The sequence below is a fragment of the Artibeus jamaicensis genome, unplaced genomic scaffold (genome assembly GCF_021234435.1).
Source record: "Artibeus jamaicensis isolate MK-2021 breed Jamaican fruit bat unplaced genomic scaffold, CSHL_Jam_final scaffold_474, whole genome shotgun sequence".
Lineage (NCBI taxonomy): Eukaryota > Metazoa > Chordata > Mammalia > Chiroptera > Phyllostomidae > Artibeus > Artibeus jamaicensis.
Genome location: NW_026522046.1, coordinates 1,077,019 through 1,104,286, shown reverse-complemented (window position 1 = coordinate 1,104,286; position 27,268 = coordinate 1,077,019). Strand labels below are relative to the sequence as shown.

Sequence of the window (27,268 nt, the reverse complement as noted above, 5' to 3'; positions counted from 1 at the left end):
GAAGAAAAGCTTGAAGTTTAGTAATGAAAAACAAATTAAACTAATGTGGTTAATATAGCAGAAACTGAAGCAGTCAGCAAACCTTGTCGAAAACAGACAAAAATTTTTAAAAAAGAGTAAAATTAAGAAAATGCATTGTTGGAATATCCGGGAACTACAAACACAGAGGTCCCTGAATCTCATGGAGTTAATATTTCAGTAATGGCTGTTCTGAGCATATGCCAGATATGGATGCCTTCTCAAAGAAATCCTCTCCTTATGCTAATAAAATTATGGTAAAAACTGTATTTATAAAGAAAACAACTTTCTAAAGCATTAAACTGTTTACTTCTGGCCCCACACACATACACCGAAAACAGTAAAACAAAAGCCCTGCAGTGACACAGAATCAGCCTTTTCAATGACCAGCTATTGTTATTGAGTGTGTCCCATGGGCAGCTGCCTCTTACTTTTAGCAGCTTATGAAGTCATTCCTTTCAACTACATACACTCCTTTTAAAAAATCCTTATATCTGCAGAAAGACCTTAGCATCCTAGAAATGTTTTGCTGTCTTTAAGAAATTGACATCCCATTCTTTCATCCTACTCTCCTCATCTAGCTTTGGCTTATTTTGTTGGCATTATCACAGGTGACAAGTTCCCTACACAATACCAGGTAAAAATGCAATTGTTCACCAGGCTTTCTTATTTTGTGTCTCTCAATATTCTTCAATAAAAAATATAGCTCCTGCACCTGTAAATCTGGAAGGCAATTAGTCCATGATATCTAAGACTCTAACATTATAACTTTATCCAGATTTAGATATACAAGAGAGAATAATCTGGATTGAAACATGATGTCAGTTTTCATATGTGATGGAAAAATAAAAACTGACTATTAAATATAAAGAGGTGTAATTAAATTAATTACTAGAGAAAGGGAAATTCTTTTAGTTTGCTTATTGCATCCCTTAAATGATTTTCCAAAGGGAAAACTCTCCGCCAATAAGATAATAAAACTAAGAAATCTCTATTCATTGATAATTTCAACCTTCATTCATTGATAATTTCAGTGCTTCTGAGCAATACCATTTTTCAACTTGTTCCTATAAAAATCTGACATCTTGATTGACAAACTTTATTTGCTTCATGAGTCAGACAGTCAGTGAAGACTGGCATGATTTCAGAAGGAAAAATAACTATTTTCTAAAGTCATAAATATAAATAAATGTTGTTTTATCACCAAACTATTCCATTTTATAAACAGATATACTTTTATTTCATTTCCCAGAACTGTATTTAATAAAATAACAAAAACTATACTATTTTCCAGGATTAAATAGAAAAAAATTAAAGAAACCTGTATAGATTTAGTTTGTTTAAAATCACAAAGCAAAATGAATTCAAAGTTAAAAGATTCATTTGGAATGTATATTCTATATTTCTTTTTTTAATTGTTTTTCAAATGTAGTTGTCTCCATTTTCCCCCATCCCCTGCCTCCCTGCCCCACTCACCCCCACCTCTTACCCCTCAATCCTACCCACCACTGGCATTGTCCATGGGTCCTTTATACATGTTTCTTGATGACTTTTCCCCTTCTTTCCCTCATTAGCCCCCTTGCCCCTCCTCTCTGGTTATGTCAGTTTGTTCTTTATTTCCATGTCTCTGGTTATATTTCAGATGCTTTTTTTAAAATTAGATTTCACTTATAGGTGAGATCATATGGTATTTGTCTCTCACCACCTGGTTTATTTCACTTAGCATAATGCTCTCCAGTTCCATCCATGCTGTCATGAAGGGTAGGAGCTCCTTTTTTCTTTCTGCTATATAGTATTCCATTGTGTAAATGTACCACTTTTTTGATCCAGTCATTTACAAATGGGCATTTAGGTTGCTTCCAACACTTGGTATTGTAAATTGTGCTGCTATGAGCATTGGGGTGGATAGGTTTTTTTGGATATTTCAGGGCTCTTAGGGTATAATCCCAGCAGTGGAATTGCTGAGTCAAAAGGCAGTTTCATTTTTAGTATTCTGGGGAAACTCCATACTGTTTTCCACAGTGGCTGCACCAGTCTGCATTCCCACTAAGGTTCCCTTTCCTCCACATACTGTCCAATACTTGTTGTTTGTTGATTTGTTTATGATGGCCATTGTGACTATTGTGAGGTGATATTTCATTGTGGTTTTAATTTGCATCTCTCTGATAGCTAGTGATACTGAGAATCTTTTCATACGTCTCTGGGCCCTCTGTATGTCCTCCTTGGAGAAGTGTCTGTTCAGTCCCTTTTCTCATTTCTTAAGTGGGTTGTTTGTCTTCCTGGAGTGAAGTAGTGTGAGTTCATTACATATTTTGGAGATCAAAATATTTCTTTTTCTTGTTCTGATTTTTAAAACATTCTATGAAAAGTGGGTTCTCATAGTCAGTACATGTTTATTGTCTCATTTCTGTTATACAGTCCTGAAGTATTTCGGGTTTGGCCTTAAATGTAATATTCTGGTTGAGTTTCATTTCATTGTCCACACAAATGCTTTTCAATTCTACCCCAGCTCTATTTCATTTCCATGAAAGATATTGAATTTTAAAATTGTCTTTTGTAAAAGTTGTACCAAAGACAAAGGAAAACAATTGGAGCTACAAAGCTGAAAATTAAAGAGGAACTTGTAGTCAGGTGAAAAAAAATGGCTGGACCTCCAGGGTCAGCGCTGTAAAGGCCACTTGCCGTGTAAGCATTTTACATACACATTACCCTTGTTTCACAGGCCCCTCAGACTCTTGGTCTCATCCGCACAAGGGGGCGTGCACATCAGAGTTCGTAGACAGACTCTGACACAGGCATCTCCCCTGATGTTCAGTTTCATTGTGAGCAATATGAGCTAAAGTCCTAGATTCTTCTCTGCAGATTTGAACCTCATGATTAATATACTTTTCTAGGGTTTATCAAAAATCTGAGATTAATAGTAATCCAGCTTCATGGTTTCATTTAACTACTAAATCAAATCTAGTTAATGGGTTGAAATCACAGATAGGCTTTCATGCCCTCTGCTGGATATTGAAGGAAAAAGCTTACACCTTCAGTAGTAAGAAAACCTCACTAAGTAAATGAATGCTCTTTAATATGGGAAGGAAAAAATCTAATCCTGTCATAGTGAAAATATGAAACACCAGGTTAAATAGAATATTAAAAATGTATTGGTGAACCTTAATTTTAATGCAGGCAAAGATTTCCAGAGATGAAAGGATAGAAAAGGAACACAGATTTATCTTTCTAAATTTCTTTTCAAATGTCATGATAATTTTATAATCTAAATTTGGTTTATTATTATACAGTTCTCAGCAGTTTTCAGTGGATTCTAAAAAGTTCCTGCTATAGAACTTCCAAGTCTCTGGTGGTCAGAGCCAAGTGGTAGAAATGATAGTGTCATTACAATGAATATTTGAGTAAGTTGGAGAAATAAATTCACACCTGTACAGTAATTAACATATAACAGTCATTCAGTAAGTATTACTTAGATAATAAATGAAAATGTCACCTCTGATATTTGATGAGATATTTGTCAGAAAAGTTATTATTAAAACAAACTCTTTTGCTACCAGGCCTACCCACCTGCTTAAACCCTATCACCACCTCTCCTCCTCTACCTGGAAAAATAAACCAGGCAACCAGAGGCCAAGCACATAGTTTAGACTAACTCTCACACATAAATGCAACTCTCCTAAAAATAAGTGCTGATCACTTGAACCTGGAGTTTCACCAACTTATGACAACTACAGCTGCTGAATCCTTAGCCACATTTCCAGAAGTGCTTACACTTTTCTAGGTGTTAATTATAACCATTGACTGAATGTTCTGTAACTGGAACAGATTTTAACACACATCACTTATAGGATATGAACACAAATTCAGAAACATGAATAAAAAAATAAAATCACCTGTAGCCCCACAGTTTAAACATGTTAATGTTTAACATTTTTTCTTATAGTGTGATTTTGTTTGCTTGTAATTGCAAGCCAAAATTTGTAACCTTGCCAAAATTTACTTAACTTTATATTTCTTTTTAATTAAAGTAATGCATACATTTCATTTTAAAAGACAAACAGTGCTATGGGCCTAGGATTAAAAACAACAATGAAAACAGCGTTATCCTGCTCTACCTAATCCCCATAACATTATCTCTATATCTTGTTTCTCGAGGTAATTATGTTCTTTCTTTTTTTTTTAATCCTCAGTAAACATACCTGAGGATATATTTATGTTCTTTCTTTTTTTTTAAGTCCTCAGTAAACGTACCTGAGGATATGTTTATTGATTTTAGAGAGAGAGGGAGAAAAACATCTATGTGAGACAGAAACACTTATTGGTTGCTTCCCTTAAGCACCCTGATGGGGGATCAAACCCACAACCAAGGTCTGTGCCTCGACCAGAGATTGAACTTGCAAGCTTCTGGTGCATGGGACAATACTCCAATCAACTGAGCCGCCTGGCCCAGGCAAGGCAATTATTTTCAATTCTTGAGTGTTTTGCTTCAGGCATTTGTGACCTAATTTCCAAATGATGTACTTTACCATTATTTCTTGATTTAAAAAAAATTTAGATATTATTAATTGACCGCACACAATCTGAAATTAGGATTCAGCTTTCTTATTCTAGTCTACTGTCTTCCTTCACACACACTTCCCCCTCTGCCTAGCTTGTCAATATGAATAGCACTCATTTTAAAACTCAATACTAATTATTTGCATTATTTATAGCTTAAACATTTTTGAGGAATTAATCAGACTTTTTGCTTTTCTCTTTCTGATTCCAGCTGTGCACATGTCTGAATTTCTGCTTGAGTCATAATTAAATTATGATAATTGTTATTGACTCTATACTGTGAACAAGGTCAGATTAAAACAGAGAGTCTGAGGCAGAGAAAGCTGTGATGTGTATTAGAATGGAATCCTAAACATTCTTGAGGCCTCTCTGAGCATTAATTACTGATTATTAATGAAGAAACATTGATTTAGTTATATAGCAAAAAAGTGTAACACAGCAATGATACATTAAATCTACTCATTTACTACTGAAACATGTTCCTGACCAAAATTCCTTCCCTACATTCATTCTTCTTCTATTTGTCCTTTTCCAGGTTATGTTAATTGATCTCTGGAAACTCCTTCAATAAAAACACTGTTCCTAAATTTAATGTGTTGGACTGAAAACATCTCTAATGTTCTCAATTGGTGATCCAGATCTAAAATGGGCTTGATTTCGGCATTTCTTCATATGGAGGAGGGGGTCCTAAATTGTTGAAATACGCAGCAGGGTACAGAGTGGGGATCTGCTCTTGAAGCTGAATTCCAGCAGTTGGATTCACAGCTGCTTCTGTCCCTGGAAAAGAAAGATGGGGATTTATAATCTTTCTACTCAGTATAAAACAGATGTACATGAAGTGCCCAGCAAAATCTGACATTTCTTGAATCACTGGAGCAACAGAAAATTATTTGTGCACTAGAGGAAAAAACTTGCAATCATCTTAGTCACTATAGCAAGAAAATTTGCTCTCAAGAACTGATTACAGTGGCTGCCCCTTATTTGTGGTTTTGCATTCCGAAGTTTCAGTTACTTGAGGTGAATCACGGTCTAAAAATATTAAATAGAAAATTTCAGAAGTAAATCATTCAGAAGTTTTCAATTGCATGCTGTTTTTAGTAATGTGATGAAATCTCAAGCCATCTCGCTCAGGCCTGTGCAGGATGTACACCATCCCTTTGTCCAGCATATTCATGGTATACGCTCTCTGCTCATTAGTCTCTTAGGAGCCAATTGGTTACCTGACTGACAGGTACCAGAGTGCTTCTGTTCAAGTTACCTTTGTTTTACTTAATAATGTCCCCAAAGCCATTCACATAACTTTTATTACATATATTGGTATGATTAATCTATTTTATTATTATTGTTTTTAATCTTACTGTGTCTAATTTATAAATGAAACTTTATCACAGGTATGTATACATAAGGAAAAATATAGTATATACAGTGTATATATATTTGGTACTATCAGCAGCTTCAGACATCCACTGAGAGTCTTAAAATGTATATCTTGCAAGTAAGACGGGACTACTGTATATTGTCACTGACTAACCTATCAAAAAGCATTTACAATTTAGCAGCCCAAACTAAAAGAAACACCATTTTTGATATATCAGAAGACAAAATTCTTGTACACACAGATGTGTACATTTTAGCTAATGCTCCCATTATGGGAAATGTAAATCTCACTTAAATATTAAAATATGACATTAAATATTATATCTGAACTTTATCATTTTATATTTATAACCTGGAATCACAACTAATGAAAGTAATTACTTAGAAGTTATTTATGATCAATAGTAAAAATATTAAGTGGTGGAAAGTTTGCAACTAAAGTATACACACAGAATAAAGAAAAGGCCACCTTAAATTTTAAATCAAAGTTCTTTATTTTTAGATTATGTATACTACAAGCCATTAAATCTAAAAGCCAAGCATTTTCTTGATCAAATTGATCACCTCAAGTGACCATTCACTTACTCCAAAAGCTCTTTTGGAAATTTTCTATTAGTGTTTTCCTGAAAGGCTACTTTGGTGTTGCGGGAAATCAATAGTGATATTTTATAACCATCTCTCTTTATATTTTTTTCCTTTTTTCACATGGGTCTTTACCTGTCTGGGAATGATTTCATTGCTTCTTCCCAAAACAATAGTAACAAGGTCCAAAAAAGAAACTAGGCCCTTGTCCTAAAACATCAAAAATTTTAACAGCTTTTGTACATTAAATTTAACTATCATACCCATTCATCTACACATTGTCTCAGGCTGTGTTTTGGGGTTTTTTGGGGTTTTTTTGCATTAAAATGGCAGAAGCGAGAAGTCCCACAGAGACCATATGGCCTGTGAAGCCAAACATATTTCCTGTCTGGCCCTTAATAGGAAAAGTTTGCTGCTCTCTTCCTTTAGAGGATTAAGATTTGATACCATCAAGTAGATTCCAAAGACCACGCCAGTTATAGAAACAATTTAGGATAACCATGTAGTAGGCAATAGCTGCATCACAGGAACCCACATATAGATTGTTTAGAATTATTACTTTGGAGTGGATAACATTTATTTAGAATCATGGATTTTTATATATTTGTTTTATTTTATATTCACTGGTTTGCACAACTAAGCATAATAACTCAGATATTAATATAATGTGTGAAAGGCAGAGTTATATTGAGAATATATTTTACCTCCTCGTTCAGCACTTTTTAAAAGAAGTTATTTATTAACTTGAATAATCTACTCCTAGGCTATTACATAATCTTTCTGTTTCTGTTTTCTTTCATGTAATAAAAAGATTATGAAAGTATCTACATCTACAAAAGCAGGGCTAAATAATGTACAGTGCTTAAAGCCTGGCATACAATAATTATTAATTAACATTTAAGTATCATTATTATTACTATAAGTATTAGCATTATTAGTACATATAAAGAACTATACTATGCTAGAAATATACATATTTTCTTTTATTTATAATATTATTTCCCAATCTATCCTGTTTTAATAGTCAGTATTTTAATCGTTATCATTATTATTATTATAACAGACATTATTGAGTGAAAAACTTTGTGGCATTAGCATCTCTTGCAGTTAGGAAGTTTAGGATAACATAAGCTAAGTCTGAGGGACTTGATAAAATGAAGTTAACATTCGTGAAGTATGCTTGCCCCAGCACTTCCTTGCCTTGTGGGTATTAGTACTGAGCACTGCCCACTTTCCAGGAGAACTGTTCCTGGAGTGTTCAATACAAAGTCAGTGGTAATTTAGCTCTCGCCTGCCTGGGGTGGTCAACCAGATTGATTCACAGTTAATAGCTCAAATGGTTCCTGCCACTGTCATTACCCATACAGTGGTCCAGGCAACAGGATGTCGACAATTTCCCTCTGTGGTAGGAAAGTTTTATTGTTACCTGCTTACTATAGATTTGGCTATTGCTCTTAAACTTGCTATGCCACAAGACATCCATTTAATAAACAACTGAGACAATGCATTCAGAGAGCTCTTGTAAAATCAAACATATATCAGTTTTCACTTTTTTCATAGTGTTTATGTACAATATCATGTGATTGGAAAAGAAGCAAGTATTATTTTTATTTTTTGACAAATTAAGTATCTGAGAGAAACCAATTAAAAGATCTTGCAAAAATCCTAAGGTTCTGACAGAATGGTTAGTGAAGATATTAGAGTCTGTTTTTTAATTATGTGAAACCAATACACTCATTGCTGAGTTTTTAATAGACAGATTTCAGATTTCCCACACAATTAAGAGTCACTCCAATGAACTTGGCTTATTTTAACATGCCCTTTCTACCTTTTCTCTTCTCCAGTGCATTTTCTTTTATACAGGGAGTAGCTAAAGATGCCTGATTTTGAGTCACAAATCTTTCATCTAGTAACTTAATCTTTAAGTGCCTTTGTTGCAACATCTTTAGAATGTTCAGAATGATAGTGAATCCTTCACTGAGGCAGAAGGAAAAATAAATGAAATTGGAGATGTCAAGTGTTAACACAGAGCATGACACATAGTAAATGTTCAATAAATGTGAGCAGTTACAATCACCATGCTTCACTGTGAAAGTGTCTAAATAAAATACTCTCCTTCCTCACCTAAGAGAATCACAGAATATTTATATGTAAAACATAAAGTATTGGGAAGAGACATTTAAAATGACAGGATCCTGGGTGTGGTGGGGGGAGAAGGGAGTTGAGTGTAAGATCTGCTCTTGCCTCTCTCAGTCCAGCTCTCCTTCCCCTCCCTGACTTGGAGCATTTATATTTAATCACTATGGGAAGACTGGTATTTCTATTTGCCTTAAAATAAGAAAAAGGAAAGATTATCTTTGAAATAGCAGAAGAAATGGGGTCAAGGAGACTGGATAGTTGAAAGGCAACATTATCAGAGAGATGATAATGAGAGATAATGAGAGATCAGCCCTGAGGAGAAGCTAAACCAAAATGAGTGTTCCTAGAGGTATGTCTCAGAGGACTTTTACCTCAAGGTCTACTCGAGAAGTCAGGGGACCTGCTTGCTGCTTTGTTAGGGCTGAGCGGACCCAGCGCTGACACTCATGAAACAGAAAGAAAGGGTTTCAATGTAGATTTTATAGTAATTTAAAAAATTTTTTTTGTTAAAAAATATGGAGAGATAATGGCAGGAATTCCCTTCTTAGGCTCTCATATTCTTTCTTTTCTAATGAACACTAGATTGTTTTCTACCTCGAGCCCTTCATCAAGGCACCCAAACCTTACATTTTTTGTTTTTATTATTTTAAATGTCTTACTTCATAAATAAGGCTGTTTTTATTCAGCTTCACAACCTGATTTTCAATTTTTCAATGAAAACTTATCAGTCACATTTTCAGTAAATTATAAAAATGCTCATTTATATTAAATTTAAGACTCTTTTTAATGGCTCCTTTGTCAATTGTCATTGCTTCTGTTTTCAAACATTAATTTGAAAATTAATCTAATAGGCTCCAAACTTTATGTCTTCTTGTTTCAGTCAGGTGTATTCTCTACCTATTCTTCCTGTTGTCTTACAAAGTGGAGAGCACTGATCACAGACAATAGAGATTTGTGGGGGCAACTTTGCCCACAAGTCCCCCCCATCTGCCACGGATGAAAATAAAACTGCCAAGACATAATCTGCTTGGGGAAGAAAGGTGGCCAATCCTTCAAAGGAGAAGGGCCAAGAGCCCCTTCCTCAAGGGGCTTTTATTGGGTTTGTTTTGCATAAGAATATAGGTAAGGATCAAACAATAGATAGCATTCAAAGAACTATGAGGGCTTATTCTCAGTCAGGGTCAGATAGCTAAGGAGCCATAAAACTTTGAGGAACAAACTTCTTGCTTGAACCCTTATCATTTAAATGAGAGCATTCTAAACAAAGCAGGTTTCACAGGATTTATATGGCACATATTCTTTCTTATGCCTGATCACCCTGGCTCCTGCTCTAGCCTGCAAAGGGCTGCACCACTTTCCCCATCCTAGGTTTTTAGGTTTAAGTGGATTAGAGCCAGGAAGTGCTTCTCCCAGATGGAAATGGGGACTTAGGCTATGTCAGAATAGTCGGGGGGGGGGGGGGGGGGGCAAGGGTCTGTCACTCCCTCTTTGTTTCAGCTCCCTCCCCCGTCCTTCCATGATGGCCTCCCAAGTGATCGTGTCTGGCTTAGGTTGCCCCCTTCTGAGGGGTTGTACCCAACATAGACTACATGACCAAGCATTGGGGGCAGGGAACAAGCTTTATCTCCTTAGTGGCTCACATTCCAGAGGTCGCTCACTCAGCCTTAGCCATGGAGGGCAGTTACAACTCCTGAAACCAGGCAGAGCAGTTTCCAACAAGAGATTTGAGATATAAGTAGTTGTGTGAGAATTTTGATAATTTTTCTCTTCTTCTATCCCTACTTTTACTGAAAAAGTAGACTCATTCCTTTAAAAAAAAATCACCTTCTGGAGCCAAACAGAGAGTGAAAACAGTTCTCACTCTCTATTTACACAGTTGAGGGAAAAAAAAAAACACCTTGGTTTTAAAGCTATGTTTTCTGTTGAATTATTAGAGGGGAGGGATACCAGAAGCTTCATTAGCATAGGTAAAATAATGAAATTTAAAAAAAACAACAACTTTTAAACACTATAATATTTTTACTCCTGACAGAGGTGCTAAAAAAAAAGCAAAAAATACCCGAATTATACTAGAATTGTTAGTCTCTGATGATTGAAAGAGAGCAAGAAGGTTTCAGAGACTGCTTCATGGATTATCCCATTCAAAAAGACATGAGGGCAGTGAAGGGGTCCTTTCTAAGATTTCAGCAGAAACAGGATCAGATGAGCTGGGGATGGAGGAAGGGTAATGCAAGACGGAGAGACTAGCTAAGAGATCCTGGATCTGGGTCCAAGAAGAGAAGTTGGGCCCGAAGCAGAACAAAATGACATGATTTTAGAAATTGTATAAAATAAATGTTCGAATGTCAGTCCTTAAATTAACTTCAACTTTAAACTGCAGGTTCCTTCTCCTCTTAATCTTCATCCTTACTTTCTCCTCCCTTTTACTTTCTTCTGGTCTTTCTCCTCTTCCCCATTCTCTAACAGTACCTCCTTTCTCTTCCTATCTTCCATGGGGTAGCAGAGATAATAATTCTCCCTTTTTGGCTCATAAAGACTTTAATCATAGCATGTTTCTCATCTTGGAAACATAAGTCCCATGAGAGAGGAAGAAAAACTGAGAAATCTGAGCACTGGATCAGCTGAGAACTGTGAAAAGATATGTTTATTGGCCCAAGAGATGCTCCTGGGAGCTAAGTGGTTGGCCAAGATTTCCAAGGACCTTTCTTAGACGAAAGTCTCATCAGATATTCAGATGGGCTAGGCTGGTGAGGCCTTCCTTAAACACCTTTGATGAGGTTTCCAAGCCAAGTGTTTTCTTTTCTCTCTTCAGTAGTTCTATTCAAGACAGTTGGCAACCTGAGTCATGTAATATTATCAGAAATTGGAAGTGAGAGAAAGTTCCTACTATAGGTACTTTAATATTAGTAAATTTCAGTCCACTTCAGCCTTCAACAGTCAGACAAAATTTTTCTGTTGGCTTTTTTTAGTGGAGGTAGATTTCATAGTATCCTGAGAGTCAAACTTCTCAACTACGGGTCAGTAGAGCAGAGCTGTTTCAAATAATGTATTCAAAAATAGTGGTAATAACATGAAAGAAGTTATAAAAAAATAAAATAAAGGTCTAGAAGGAACTCAAGGTTAATATAGCAAATCTAGTCCCTCCATTAAAATGTTTTAAATGACCTATTTACTACAGAGGAGAAAAACCTATCACCCTCTTTGTGTTCAAGGGGTGACAAGGAATCCAGAAACCTATTTCATGTTCTGATATGTTGCCAGTATACTCATGTGAGTTCTCATTTTCCCCCATTTCTGAACAATGTCCTTGAGGGAGACCAGAAGTACACCCCATAATCTGCAGAGTGGGCTCATGAAGCTGACAGTAACCACACTCAATTCACATAGTCCGTGGTGCTTGTGGAGGTGGAGGCTGTGGTTTGGGCCAATCGTTTCCTCTTTATCATAAAAATGTCCTGGTAGTGGTTTTCTCACTTCCCTTTTGGACAGCAGCTTCTTCTATGGAAATACTAGGTAAGAAGAATCATTTTCATAAAGAATTGAAAGAGTAAAAAGGGGAAAGGAAATCCAGTATGGATCTGGGTTTCCAACTAGCTTAAAATAGTGATTCCCTAGAATTTACTTCCAAAAGTTACTAGTTAAGAATAGGTGACTAGAGGATCAGAGATGGACACTTCCTAAATTACTCTCCTATATTTTTTTATGTGAGGAGAAACAAAAATGCCACATCAAAGGCTATACGAATGACTGTTCACTGTGTACACAGCCAACCTGAGCCTTCAGCGGACAGGTGGGAGATGGTCAATGGATGGGATAACCTAACACCTAACCCTGCGTGGGTGAGGGGAAAACATAATGGGAAGGGGCAACTGAACCTGTGACCTCTAAGATGGAAATCAATAGAAGTGAACTTCATAATATAACTTAAGATGGGGGAAAGTTTAAGTGTTCCTTGATCAAAATAAGATACAGAGCTATACCGATGGAATTAAGGAGGAATGGAAGAAATAGGGAAGGCAATGAGGATTCTGGAGAGCAAGGCAATCTCTACCATTAAGAAATCACAATATAGAAATATTTGAAGGCTCAGGATATAAGGTGTGCTCGGTGTAGGCTACTAATCCATGAGTATCCTGCTCAAATTTTCTTTGGCTTTTTACCCTTAATTATGGACAATTTTAAGTCTATTAGTTGACTTAGAGCAAATATCTATGTGGTACATTTACTCTGTAGAGTAGATACCCTCCAAGAGAATAGCCACTTTCCAAACTGGTATTTAAGAACTACATATAATATCTGAGAAGCCTTGGACATAATGCCTAGCACTTGGTAGATAATAAAATAAATTTTAACTATCTATTATTTAAAAAAAAAATTTTTCCTAAGTATTTTCTTTTCCTGTCCATAATGACTGCAGGGTAATATAGAGAATGCGATTCTAATGCCTTGCACTCAGTGCTATTACATGCAGATTTTGAATTACCATATCAGCCTTGACCCCTTCTCTCACACCCATACCTATTTAGGTAAGTTCAGGCAAGTTCAGGTTAATTAAAAAACATGTACATAAACCACCATTCAGGAAATATGAGATCATTAGATAAATGAGGATATAACCATGGCACATAAATTGCCTTAAAATTACAACTATATAAGTGGGTAACTTACTTAAATTTTTTTAAAGTTTTTTTTTAAGATTTCAGGAAGTCTTCTAGGAAGTCTTCCTTAGAATACTAAGAGTAAGGGAAGGGCTAAGAGGATCTAGGAGAATTCTCCTATGTAGAAACTCAAGTAAGTTGAAAGGAACATAATCACACCTGTTTATTTAACACCTCTAGTTAAATGAAGAAAAATAGACCAAAGTAACCATGTTCACCCCTTTAACTCATGTATTTTGTTAAAAGGTCAGTGACCCTATTTTCCTCTGTATTCAGAGGAAAATAATTTTGATTTTAAGAGAACTAATTATTTTCACTGGATATTTTAATTATCTTTCCCAAAACAACCACTCTCAAATTGGCAATATTCCCCTTGGTAAATAATGTCTTTAAAAAAGTCAATAATAAATATAATCACTAAACCTTAGAGTAATGAACTTTGGTATTAAAACATGTTAGTTTATTTTTAATCCCACTTTTTATTTAGCTGTTACTTTTTCCAGGACATGCCCTATATTATCTATTGGAAATCTTATGTGGCCCAAGTTTCTGAAGGGCAGTTGTTTATTAAGCATCTTTGAGGTAACTGTGGTATACAGAGTGCAGTAACCTGGAGGGAATGACTCATAACAGATGTTCCAGATGAGGACAAGGCTTGGAATTAATAACTCTAAGGACTCAGTTTTCTCCATGTCTCACCTCCTAGTACAGACTAGAAAATACTAGGAGAGGCATGATGCAGGGGCATAGTGGGAGCAGGCAGGGTCAGGATGCTGCCAGTGTGTCTGGGGAAAAACATAGATATGTATACCCCTTTGCCTAATTCCAAGTCTTTTAGACTTCGCCTTGTCAGCAGACAATATGGAAAGTGTGGTTCAATATTACTGTAGATGAGGGAGGCAGAGAGCTTCATAAATGATACTATGAACACAGGGTAGTGTAGAATGATATTCAAATCTCAAAAACACTTTTCTGTACCTTCAACCCTCCCATTTACTTGACATGACCAGCCCTGTATATCTCTTCTTTCTGCTTGTTGAATGAGCGAAATGTTTATATTCTATCCATACTCAACTATAAATCATTTTCTCAAGACACAAGTTTTGTTTGTTTGTTTTTTTCCTTTTGTGGTCTCCCTACTTCTGAAGTTTTCGCACTTACACCCTTCCCCAGTTCATGGCTTTACAACTCCAATAAACTATGTCTGGTTGTAAAATCACAAATCTGCTTTTCAGAGATTAGTTTATTTTTTTAAATTTATTGCAAAACTATAAGTTTTCAAACAGCAAGTTCATAAATGGGAGGACAGCTCACCATAAACAGAGTCCAAGTCTCCAACAGCAAAGACAGCCATGGTGCGTCTTGAGGAACCCAGTGGGCATCTCCTCAGCCAGCACGGAAGGCAGAAGAGCAGTACTCCGCAGAGCAGAGCCACCAGGAAAATTAGCAGCAAGAACCTGATGCCAGAAGAATAAGGAGAGGAGTGAGGTGCAGCTTGAAGGGATCTTAAGAGCTCTCATTACTTTCTGAAAAGGGGGCAGGAACCCATAAGACTGATTGAAGCAATCTGGGAGGCTGAATTTGTTAAGCAACACCCACGCCGCCACCACCACCACAACCACCACCACCACCACTTGTATGCTTTCACTGAACCTGGATGTATGCTGAGCTGGGCAATAATTTTACATTCAAAGATTTTCAACTGGGGAGTAACTATTATTCTTAAAGCTAGTAAGTTTACTTAAATAGAAAGCAATGTTTCTACATATTTTGATTCACAGGACTTCTATTATTTTCATAATATGTATGATTTCATGGGCCATACTAGTTATTTAGGAAAAGAAGTGTGTGTGCGCACATGCACACACATATATAACCAAAGGTTTTATAAAGCAAAGTGAAGATGTTCTTACCAGATATACCAGTCACTTGGGTATTGATCTTTATAGCTTATGCACCTGGTAATAAAGAACAGTCAGTGTTGGACCTCTAAATAGCCAAACCTATTCTTTTGGACCACAATACTTGTTCTGATGCCTAATTCCTCAACAATCACTTACTCACTGCAAGTCCCCTGACACTATGAAGCAAATGTTTACTGTATGTCCACTTCATTCAAGGCACTGAGGATACATGTAAATGAAAACTGTAAGATCCTTAAATGGGTAATTGCACAGCAGTAGGTTCGATGCCAGACTTACAAATACTGTTGTGCATGGAGAAGATAGTGACTAACTTTTCAGGGCTAACGTGTCATAGGTATTAGATATTAGGAGATAACCATCCCACCATTCTGTTATCTAGAGATGCAGAATTCTTGAAAATACAAATTCTCCAGGGAAGTTTATAATGTCTATTAACCTTTGATATCTTGGGGAACAGCAGCACTTCAACTCTGGTTGGAAAAAAAAGTTAGGATAAAAGGAAAATGAATGAATGTGTCCATTTCTGCCATTCGCCAAAGTGTTAGAAGTTGATTTCTTCAATCAGGATGGTTAAACCACTTGTGTGCCTCAGCAGAACTTGATGTTTCCAAACATAAGCTTAAAAAGATTACACAGAAATAAAGTTCACAGTGTAATTTTTAGGTGGTTTAACTCCCCAGGTTTAGACACTCATGTACTATTCATTCCAGAGTCCCTTTTCATGTCACACATTCTGCTTTGAAAGTATGTTTGCTGATGGACTTCCTTCATACCTCGGTAGATGGGTTGCTGTTAAAATATCCTGGGATTAAAGAGTGGAAAGCTGTTCATCACAGCCCGATAAGCTTCGGAGATGAAGCTGCACTTAATCATGTCTTCTTCAGCCATGGTTAAAATAACACTCAGTACTTCTTAGCTTGAAAGCATTCATAAATGTCAGCTAACTTATTGCTCTGAGTACCTCTAAGGAGAAAGTGTGTCCCGTTTATCACCCTACTCTTCAGAAATGACACTTTAACATGTGTGAATGTCAACTTAAAAATTTTACCCCAGCCCTAGTTGGTGTGGCTCAGCAGATTGAGCATCAGACTGTGAACCAAAGGTTCGCCAGTTTGATTCCCAGTCAGGGCACGTACTGGGGTTGCAGGCCAGGTCCCCAGTTAGGGGCTGAAGAGGCAACTGCACGTTGATGCTTCTCTCTCTCTTTCTCCCTCTCTTCCCCTTTCTAAAAATGCATAAATAATATCTTTAAAAAATTTACCCCAAATATTTAGACAAAACTCAGTCACCCAGACAAAAGTTTTTCTGGGTGTTTGTTTTTGCACCTAGAGGGTTTAGTCAAAAACACAGGTACAGATGGCTGGAAAAAATGGCAGCTAAAGTATGACTTTAAAAATCATCCTAACATAAGTGATCATCAATAAAGAATTTTAAAAATAATTAATGGCACCCTGGCTGGTGTAGCTCAGTGGATTGGTCGTGGGCCTGTGAAGCAAAGGGTGGCTGGTTTGATTCCCAGTCAGGGCACATGCCTGGGCTGTGGGCCAGGTCCCCAGTAGGGGACACACGAGAGGTAACCATGCATTGATGTTTCTCTCCCACTCTTTCTTCTTCCCTTCCCCTCTCTCTAAAAATAAATAAATAAATTCTTTAAAAATAATTAATGGCATATCTTTTTAAAGAAACTATCTATTTATCAAAAATGTAGATTTATATTTATAGTAAAAGCCTTGATAAGTAAAACAATATAGGGCCTTCATTTTTATGTTGTGTATATTTTAGACAAATACAATGATTTCACTAAATAGGTATTATATAGTTATATATACAGTACATCAAATTACTAACAATGTTTGCTTCTGTTAAAGATAGTTTATGAGGCAATTTATCTTTTCTATATTTCTATATTGTTTAAATGTTTATAATGTACATGTATCACTTGTAGTCATAATATTTCTAAATATTATATTAAAATATGAAAAATCATTAAAATGTTGCATTCTGATTTTGAGATGAATGCAAGAAAATATTCTTCATGTATTAGCCAAATTTTTTAAAAAGCTTCTTGTTTTCTAGTCTTGAAATCTAAGTTCATGACCGGGAGTGTTGATAGCTTCATTTCCCTCCATATATAAATCTCTGCTGTTCTTTACACTTAAAGATAAACCACATACTTATTATAATGTCAATTACAAGTTTAACTACCTTATTTTATTTTCTAGCTTTAAGTTTTGAGCCATTCAATATTTTTCCAGTGCTAACAGTTATGCAAACTGACATATTTCACTTTCTCTTTCTGACACTGCACACCTACTGGTGGATTTTCTGATATGCAGCAAAATAGTCAAGAAGTAGTTAGCTTGAGAAATGCAAAATGTCGTGAAATTTAGGAGTTGCAGGCAGTTTTGGGATAATTTATTTCCCCCTTAAGATTTTACACACTCCACCAGTGAGACCCAGAATGTAGGTGGGGAGGTCACTAGCTGCCCAAAGGACTTGACCTAGAATATGGCTCTTCTGGCCCCGTGGCCTTTCCCTCCCTCCACTTTCTGTGTTTTTCTCAAGTTCAACTTTTACACAGGAATTCTTTGAGTCATTTAAAAAAAGTATTTGAACTGTAACAATATTGTAATTACTCAAACTTTAGATGTAAGATTTTCAGCGTAGAAAAAGTTTCATTTTTTTAAAGATGAAGTCATTGCTCAGAGATTTGTATTGCTCGGTCAAATTGGGATAATGATGCTAATAAGAAAAATGTCATTGAGGGAAAGTGGGAACTGACAACGTGTTTCAGAAATACATTTCCAATATCAGACTTCTCTAGAAGTCGTTGTTGAAGGGGATCTTTTTTGTCCTTACAGGAGTGACTAGTGCCCTAGTCTACTCAAATGTTGTGAAGATGATTTCTTCTCTATGAGATGGTTAGAGGAACTCATCTTTACTACTGTTCTCAGTGCTGAGAATCTGTGGGTCTAAATAAGATGGGCTATTGAAATATAAACTTATTACTTTGATAAATTCAAGAATATATCAAGTCATTAAGCAGCACATGACTGTGAAGGGAACCAAAGTTTTATATTTTGAAATATATATTTTAAGCTATTTATGAGGAAATAAAAGACTCAGAAAGAACCTTTGATCATCTCCATTCCCCTCTAAGAGATTCAGATGGAAAGGTGTGCTTCAGGAAGGGGATCTTAGGATGTTAGCCTTGATATAAAGTAAGTATGATACATAAGAGGGCTTCAGTCAAAGGCTGTTTAGTTAGACTCTGTGTCCCATTTGTTTCTCTGTTGCCTAGTAAATATTTATCTGCATTGTATGTTCCACACTTCCTCAATCACCTGTAAATGGCCCAGTCTCACTTTTGCAATCTAAGATCCAGTCTCCTTCTTTCTCCATTGTCCAAAATGATATATACGTCATCTTGCTCACTGTATTGGGAATTTCTATGCTTATGTGAATTCCCAGTGTGCATGTAAATTTTGATTTTCTCCTGTTAATCTGTCTCTGTTAATTAAATTGTTAACTCAACTAGAAAGACTTAGAAAGTGGGAGAAAACGTATTATATATTTTTAGCCCCCACAAATATATCTTAAATGCACTTTGAAATGTACATATAACACAGTTTTAAATGTCATTAGTTTGCTTCTATTTGAAACTGAATTATCCAGAAAGTTACCTCCCATGACTGATGTGATTTATAGGTATGAATGCAGCCATAGGTGATGTATTGATTCTTTCATGAATGTAAAGAGCCCTCAAAATCTGAACAGGGGAGAACTTGGTGAGCAAAAATACCTAGAAATCAACAAGGCTCCTTACTTATTTAGCAATGTTGATGCTAATAAAAGTGGATTTTCTTTTGCTTTTAGAAAAATTAAGCCACTTGCAAAAGAAAATAGAAAACTATTTTCTTTTTCTTGCAAGGTTGTACTAGCCATTTGAAACTCATCTGGGGTTTCTTAAATAACTTCAGCCTTTTTTAATTCTTTGAATTTTGAAAATGCCTCCTGCTGTTTACTTACATTTCATTTTCTTCACATGGTGGATCCGAGAGCACCAACTGAAACACATGTTTAGAACAATAAAATCCAAATATCTTGTCACTCTAATCCTTTGATACAACAGTACCTAGAGACAATGTGGTTTTATATAATTTCATTGGCTTTTTAAATTAAAAGCTTTGCAGCGTAGTTTATTGCCAGGCATACAGAATTTCTTGGTAGATTTTCTAGCTCAGCAATGGTGGAGACATATATTATAAGTCAGATTTCTATCTTACACACCACTATAGATGGATGTAAAATTGCTTTTTGTGTCTTCAATAGGCAGGTTTTTCTTGCTCTAAAGAGCTTGTGCACCTTGGATTTTCTCTTTGTTTTCATATTTTAGTTAGAGGAAAAAGGTTAAGTATTTATATTACTGTCACACAAAGAAATCAAATTCCTGTTTTCACAGAACTGCATCCCATTAGCATTCATGAGTGTTAAATATATGGCAAGTGGAGTAACTTCCACCTGCTTTAAGGCTCAGATTGATTTAAAGGTACTACATTCCTGCTGAGATTTACATTTCTCTCTTTATCAAAGAGGGAAAAAGTAATAGGTTTTATGGCTTTGTTTTAAAAGACCCAAACCATAAGCAATGCCACATAATCATTATAGTTCCCTGTGTTGAGCCTTATAGTTTACAGTAACTCACTCCACAGTGGAAGGAAAGTCCTGCTTTCTAGAGGTTTTGTTTGTTTTTTCCCTGCAATGAGACTTCTCCTGTGTATAATTAAAAAGTCTTTAAATGTCATTTATATATAGTCCTAAATATGAGTTGATGAGGTTAGTGAAGTATTATTTTCCTGGACTATAACACAGAAATATAAAGCCAAGTAAGTAGTTACAACATTTAAAATTACACATGTGGGAATTTTGTGTGAGATATGACTTCTTCTCTCCTTAATCTCAAATGCATCTTTATCAGCACCTTATAGTTACTCCACCATGTTTATCTGGGCAAAAAGATTTGTGGAGTTGCAGATGGAACCATGCATGAATTGGCCATCAGAGAGCAGGGTAATGAACAATTTATAAATACAGAATGTAAGTTTCACTCTCTTTAGTAGAATGCTGCAAATACATTTGGATACTGAGAGGAAAATGAACATTCAAAGTTTGTCCATCAAGAGAGTTTATGTACAAGTAAATAAAATCATCTGGGATCTAGTTTAACAGATAAACAAATAATGCCAGCATTTCACTTTTGAGTCACTGCCTAATCTTCTGGTGTGCTATACCTTAGTAAAGAGTGAGTACACAATATATCACTATTACTACCTCACGGCCAAGGCCAATGCATTAGCTGTCAGACTTCAGGTTATAAGGAAATGGAGAGTGAAGTCTTCTTGTATTTTCAGACCTGCATCTTTCAAATACATTGCATTTAAGTAATACAGCTACAAAGTTGTAGGTGTTAGTCTCAGTGAGATGCTAGAGCAGAGGACCCGAAATAAACTCTAAGATGGTTCTGTCCATTGTTTAGCAATGGAAAACTGTCAAGTGTGGCTCCAGGCAAGAGTAACGAACGTGTCTCAAATTAAGACATAGCATTTTGCTATGTCAATGGCATTTTTTATTTAAAAACACAGCATAGCAAAGTTAAGCAAAGGTTGCACTGTATCATATAACTTCAAAAGCAACAGAACTGAATAAAGAAGAAATAAGACTAAAATCATGAACCATTTTGTTTTCAGTATCTTCGACCAATAAATATGAGTAGTCATAAGAGTCTAGTAAAACTTTCTGAAAGGAAATCTTTGAAATGTGTGATTGAAGTTACCCAAAGATCAAATTCATAACGAATCGGTTCCATAAAGTACACCTGAAAAACTTTCCCCAGAAAGAGAGATGGTTACCTGGAATAGTGGCAAACACACGCTTCCTGTTTTGGAGATCACTGAAGTGAAACTAAAAGGTCTGGATCTTGACATACTTAAAGGACAAGCTGCTCAAAGATAGTGGTTTGCTCTCTGTGTTTATTTTCCTCTTTCTCAGAACGTGTTAGCTTCTCTATAAATCATGCTCCCTACCAGAGCACTCATTTAATGACGGCTCCTTGTGGCGGGTAAAGTGCATACTGGGGCAGGAATGTTGGGTGTATGCTCACAGGTACTGAGAGTTCAAGGAATTTCAGGTTAAGGTCAGAACCTTTGTACTGTTTGTCAAGCATTTAAAGGCTGATCTGCAACACTAGCTGGCTGCTTAAATAACTTAACAATATTCAAGTGCATGTTCTATTTCAGGGCATTTCTGGGTTTTACATAGAATCTTGTACTTGAACATTTACCTGGTTTTCTTCCCTTTATTGGTCCTCTTTGCCTCTTCTCCTACACATCATTTTCAGTCCCAGATCTAAGCCAAGCCTGGGCGTAAAGTTTTCCATTCTTAATAATGATCGCACTCTACTTTTAAACAGATTATATTTCAATGTTTATTAAAATAAAATAACACAACTGCCAACAAGAATATTTGTCAAAATATCTAAGGAATTCTGAAAAAAAACAACGAGGAGACATGAACTATTCTATATGTTAAGATATTAGAAGAGTAGAAAATTGTATAAAAATTGGTACTAATACACACAAACAATAAGATAAATAAATGTACCAGAATAGAGAGCTCAGAAATAAAACAAACACAAAGATCTATTTTTTCTGCCATTTCAAACCAGCATGGAATAGATATTATTTAGAAAATGACAAGTAAGTGGTTAGGCAAAAAGAATGTAAAAATGCCTAACCATGTTCATAATTGGATAACTACAACTTACAATTATAATCACACTGACAAGTTTAAAAATTCATGATACAGTGGGAGGAGATAGATATGGGAGGCAAACCTTGTCATACATGGTTGGGAAATCAGCATAATTTCTCTGGAAGGCAATTAAGTAATATTTATATACCTAAAAACTCACTAAATCCTTTGGCCATGAATTCGTCTTTCAGGAATGTATCTCACAGATATTACCACACATGGCACAACAAATTACAAGCAATGATGTTCACTGAAGCATTGTTGGTAAAACAAAACATTGGAAAAAGTTAATGTCCATCAAAATGAGACTAGTTAAATACAAACCAATTATATCCACTGAACAGAATACTAGGTAGCTATTTAAAAAGGTGAGGGAAGATCATATTTTTAACATTATGTATGAAAAAGCTTTCATGAGTTATTAATTAAAAATAAATTGTAGAGCATTGTGTTCCATAATCCTGCTAACTTTTGTGAAATGAATAAACAAGTATAGCTATAGTGTTTTACCCCTGTATAAAACTTACATATATAGAGGTCTGTCTGGGAAAAAGTCCAGCCATTATTAACGTAATGAAAAGAGTTTAAGGGAACTTAAGGGGAAAAAGGGGAAGGGATTTTGAGGAACAAGTATGAAAGACACAGAGATGAGGACTGGGGGGGGGATGGGAGGGAGGGGGGAGACCGGGCGGGGGGGTGGGGTGGGATGGGAGAAATAGATTAAAAAAATGTACTTGAAAAGTAACTAAATAAAATTTAATATTAAAAAAAAAGAGTTTGTGTGACATCAATGTAACCTGGCTGCTGAGGAGACTGGACTGGAATGTGCATGTGTGAAAATGACAACTTCACTGTACTAGTCAGTGGCCATGGTATAACCCATTGAATGAGCATGTGTACTGTGTGGTCATCACATTCAAAATGACTGAGTGAATAGAGCAACAATCTGCATCATATTTTGCATTAAACTTGGACTTTGCTCCATGGAAACTATTCAGATGTTGAGTCAAGTGTGACACTAATGCTACAAAGATGGTTGAGAATCCGTTAAAAGTGATCCACATTCTGGAAGGCCTGCCACAAGCAGAACACCTGAGGATGTCAAACTTGTACAGGCTTCAATGAACAAAGATTGGAGAACTGTGTGATGTCCCAAGGTGCCTACTTCCAAAGGGGACTGAGGTGTGATTGTCCTATGTACAATGTTTCTTGTACCTTGTATCTTCTTAAATAAATGAAGATTTTTTTCATAATAAATGGCTAGATACTTTCTGGACAGACCTCGTATACTCATACATGCATAGAATGTCTCTGCTTGAAACTATTAATAGTAATTTTCCCTGTAAAATGAGAGTCTGAGGAAATAAGAGTAGAAGAAAAATTTACTTTTGATTGCTAGTTTCTTATATGTTTGATTCACAATAAATTCTTTATATGTCATTTACTCATTTTACACATACATTTCTATGGGTCACTTCTGAATCCAGATATCTAGAATTCGGAACAAGCAGGTTGTAGTTCAAGCCCCGGAGAGTTCACTGAATCCAATTCGAATGATAATACATGAGTTTATTTATGGTCACACACATAGATTGCACTAAAACAAAGCAGCCGTGTCAGTTGTCTAAACTACTGTTCCAAAATGGTCATTAAGGTACATGGATTAGTTGAGCCGCGTCTGGACCGCTGGCTGAGCAGGCTGTGGTGGCCTTGGCCTGTTTAGTATGCAGCCACAGACACAGCCGTGCATTTCAGAGCAGAGGAAGGCATAGTGCCAATGCCAACGGGAGATAAGAAGACCAAGCCCACGGTATTATTTGTTCCTAAGACAACCTCCATTTTGAGTGTCTCTGAAGCCTGTAATTAAATAGAATGAAAAATAGGCTTTTCACTGGTGAAGTTATTATTTATTAGGTGGTTGTTCAGAAGCCTGACTTCTGTCAGTGGAGTCAATGATTTTAAGAATTGCTAGGAAAGGATGGGGAGGTCAGATGGCTAGGAAAGAATAGAAAGGAAACAAGAGCAGCATGTTTGGCTTAGCTTTGTAAACAGGAGCTATAACCGAGATCCATAGATTAAATAATTCTTACAAAAAAATGATCCCATAGCAGATGGCTGATTGGGAGTATGGCAGCTGATTGAAGGTGGAGTCCATAGTCACAATAACACTGCAAACAGTGCTACTATATTTGGTGTGAAAATAAAAAATATATATATATTTATTACCACCTTTCTTTTCCCTGATTGCTATCTATCTATTTACTTGCGTGGCTTTGTCATTCCACTGCCAAAGGTCAGCATGATAGACTTTGCCTAAGACAGTAGTATCCCTAGTACATTCCTTTCCCATCGTTATAACAGTTTGATAGTCTCAGAAATAGAAGTTTGTCTATGAAAGTCCTTCTACATGCACAGTTTTTTAAACATTTTATTTTTATATACTTTTAGATTCACCTGCAGTTTTAAGAAGTAATATAGAGGTATCATATATTCTTCACCCAATTCTCCCCCATGGTAAGGTCTTAGCTAACTGATGTACAATAATATGGCAACTAGAAATTTCACAGAGGTGCAATCCACTGCCTGCATGAGTTTTGTAACTTGTGTTCTATCATTTAAAATGTGTGTGATTAACCCATTGCATGCCTGTGTATGAACTTAAAGTGGTGAGTTACTATCACTGGGATGTCAACCTGAATATGGATGATGGCTATTCATAACTATATGATTTCATTGGTGATAGTATATGAACCTCTGATGTTTTAATATAAGAGTGGAAAGAAGCAAAACAGTTAGAATCAAGAAGAAGAAAAGAGAGGACATATACTGTGGTGATGCATGAGGTTACAGTCACAAGATGCACTGAGTGGATACTGGACCCTGCAATTCTCATCTTTGTAATAAGAGAATGGTAGATGCATGTTTAATGGTACAATGCTGGTCATTTACTCAGTCTTCTCCTGTTCTAGGAGGAAGTAAATCCTGTAGGAAAGGATGGAGATGAGAGGATATAAAAACTATTTTCTGGATCAGAGCCTGGCAGAAGTCTAAATTTCCTGAAGCTCTAAAGTCATATTGACATTTGTCCTTAAAGGTCTTGGTGTGCAGCTGTTTAAAAAAAAAAACAACCCAAAACCCAAAGACCAAAATTTAAAGGATTGTATAAGAATAAATAGAAGGTATGAAAAGAAGTGAGCAATGCATAAAGAAATGGTCAAAGACCAAGAAAGAAAGAAGCATAAGACACTCTTTTTATGGAAATAAAAGTAGCAAGGTGAGGTTCTAGTGGTCAGAAGCTCTGGGCTGAATTTATCTTCTCCAAAAACTGTTTTTGATATGTTCTACAAAACAAGGATAATAATATTGACTCATCTCCCTCACATAATTTTTGTATAAGATCAACTTGAAAATATCAACACGAAATCAGACAAGGCACAGATAAAGGGATTGATTACTGCAGCATAATAAAACAAAATAAAGAATTCCTAAACCAGTTCAGTTCATGAAAGCTATGGAGTCAGTGTTGCACAAGGAGGACTTTAAGAAAGGCAGCTTGTCTGACTGTTCAGTTTCATCATTTGCTTCATTCCCAGTAGGAAGAAATATTGATTGTATTGCTAAACCAGTGGTCAATTTTCAGTCTTTATCTTACTGGACCTAAGTGGCAGTATTTGACATGAGTATTCATTTCTTCCTCCTTTAAATACTTTGGTCACCTGGCTTCCAGAACAATACATTTCCTGATTTCTCTCCCACTTTATTGACTGTTACTCTTACAATATCCCTCATCTCCCCAGATTTAAAATATTAGGGGTGACCTAAGGCTGAGCCTCAACTTCTTTTTTTTTCTGTATGCATTCACACTTTGGGGAATCTTATTTAGCCTCATAGATTGTCATCTGTAAACTGACAACTCCAAAATCCATATGACCATTCAAGATATCTTTCCTGAGCTTGTTTAACCAACTGCCAATTTCATAGCACCATTTGGATATCTACAAGACTTCTACAAATAAACTTGCCCCAAATCTAGCTTCTGAGATTTGCATCTGCCCTTTACCCATTTAGGCTCACTGATCTTTTCTGTATCAGTGCATCTTTGCTTTTGGTTTTCAGGCCAAAAAGACTTGTAAACATTTTTGAGCTCCTTCTTTCATATACCATTTGCAATCAACCAGCAAATCCTATAGTCTCTACATTTAAGATACACACAAACCACCACCAATTTTTATTACCTTCACCAGAATCTTTTCACCTAAATTACTCACTAGTCACCATCACCTGTCACTTGAATTATTTCAATACTTCCTAACAAGTGCTTCTGTTTTTACCCTTGTTGGCTCACAGGTCTTACGTCCCAAGGTCTATTCTCTTTCCTTTCTGACCTCATGTTCTACTGGTTTCCTCTAGACTCTCTTGCAGGAAAACTGACCCCCTTGCTTTTCCTAGAGATTCCCAGGTGTTCTCCTTCTGCAGGGCCTTTGCATTTGCTCTTCCCTCCACCTGCAAGGCTTCTCCCTCATTTACCTACATGACTTACTCCTTCACCTTAAGCTATGTGCTCAAATGCCTCATGCTCAGTGAGGCTTTCCCTGACTCTACCATGTCTGCTGTTATGACAACATCTCCCTCAGCCAACACTCCCTATCTTGTTTTCGTAATTTATGTTTTCCAAAGAATTTAGGGAAAGGCCTATTTGTCATAATACATTTGTGATCTTTATTGTTTTTCCTCCTTTCTCTGCAATGAAAACTTAATAAGGAAAGGATGTTTTGCCTATTGTGTTCTTCATGTAACTGTAGTACCTAGAATAGTGCCTTTCACATACCAAGCACTCAGTAAGTATTTGTTATATAGATGAATAAGTTGACTAATAAATAATGAGTGAATGAGCTGGCTGAGAGTCTGTAAAAAGAGCGTCACAAGCAGCAGGCTGACTAGACAGAGCAAGCTGCTCATGGGAGTTGGGGGCCAGACATTCTTCTACAGTGAAGGCATTTTCCAGATAGTGTGAAAGGAGACCAAAATAAGTTTAAATTTTAGGTTATTTTTGCTGGAATTTGGCTGACCAAGAGCTATTGTTACAAGAATACAAGATGGTGTCAACCAGAAAAAAATGCCAAAGGAAGAAGGGCATTAGGGTTGCTACAAAGGCACCCTTGTTAGATGAACCTCGATCAAGTTGGGAAGACAGTGTCTCTG

The 27,268-nt window shown here is 36.2% G+C and overlaps 1 protein-coding gene across 1 annotated transcript; it reads right to left on the bottom strand.

The window, feature by feature from the left end:
• Window positions 1-1,547: 1,547 nt before the first annotated feature.
• On the bottom strand, window positions 1,548-21,368 carry TMEM207 (transmembrane protein 207). The gene is made up of 5 exons (XM_053657570.1): window positions 21,166-21,368; window positions 19,286-19,323; window positions 15,245-15,289; window positions 14,646-14,788; window positions 1,548-5,352 (listed from the first exon to the last, which is right to left on the bottom strand). The coding sequence occupies exons 1-5, from the start codon at window positions 21,238-21,240 to the stop codon at window positions 5,216-5,218; spliced, it is 438 nt and encodes a 145-aa protein (XP_053513545.1). The 5' UTR covers window positions 21,241-21,368; the 3' UTR covers window positions 1,548-5,215.
• Between the last annotated feature and the right edge of the window lie 5,900 nt (window positions 21,369-27,268).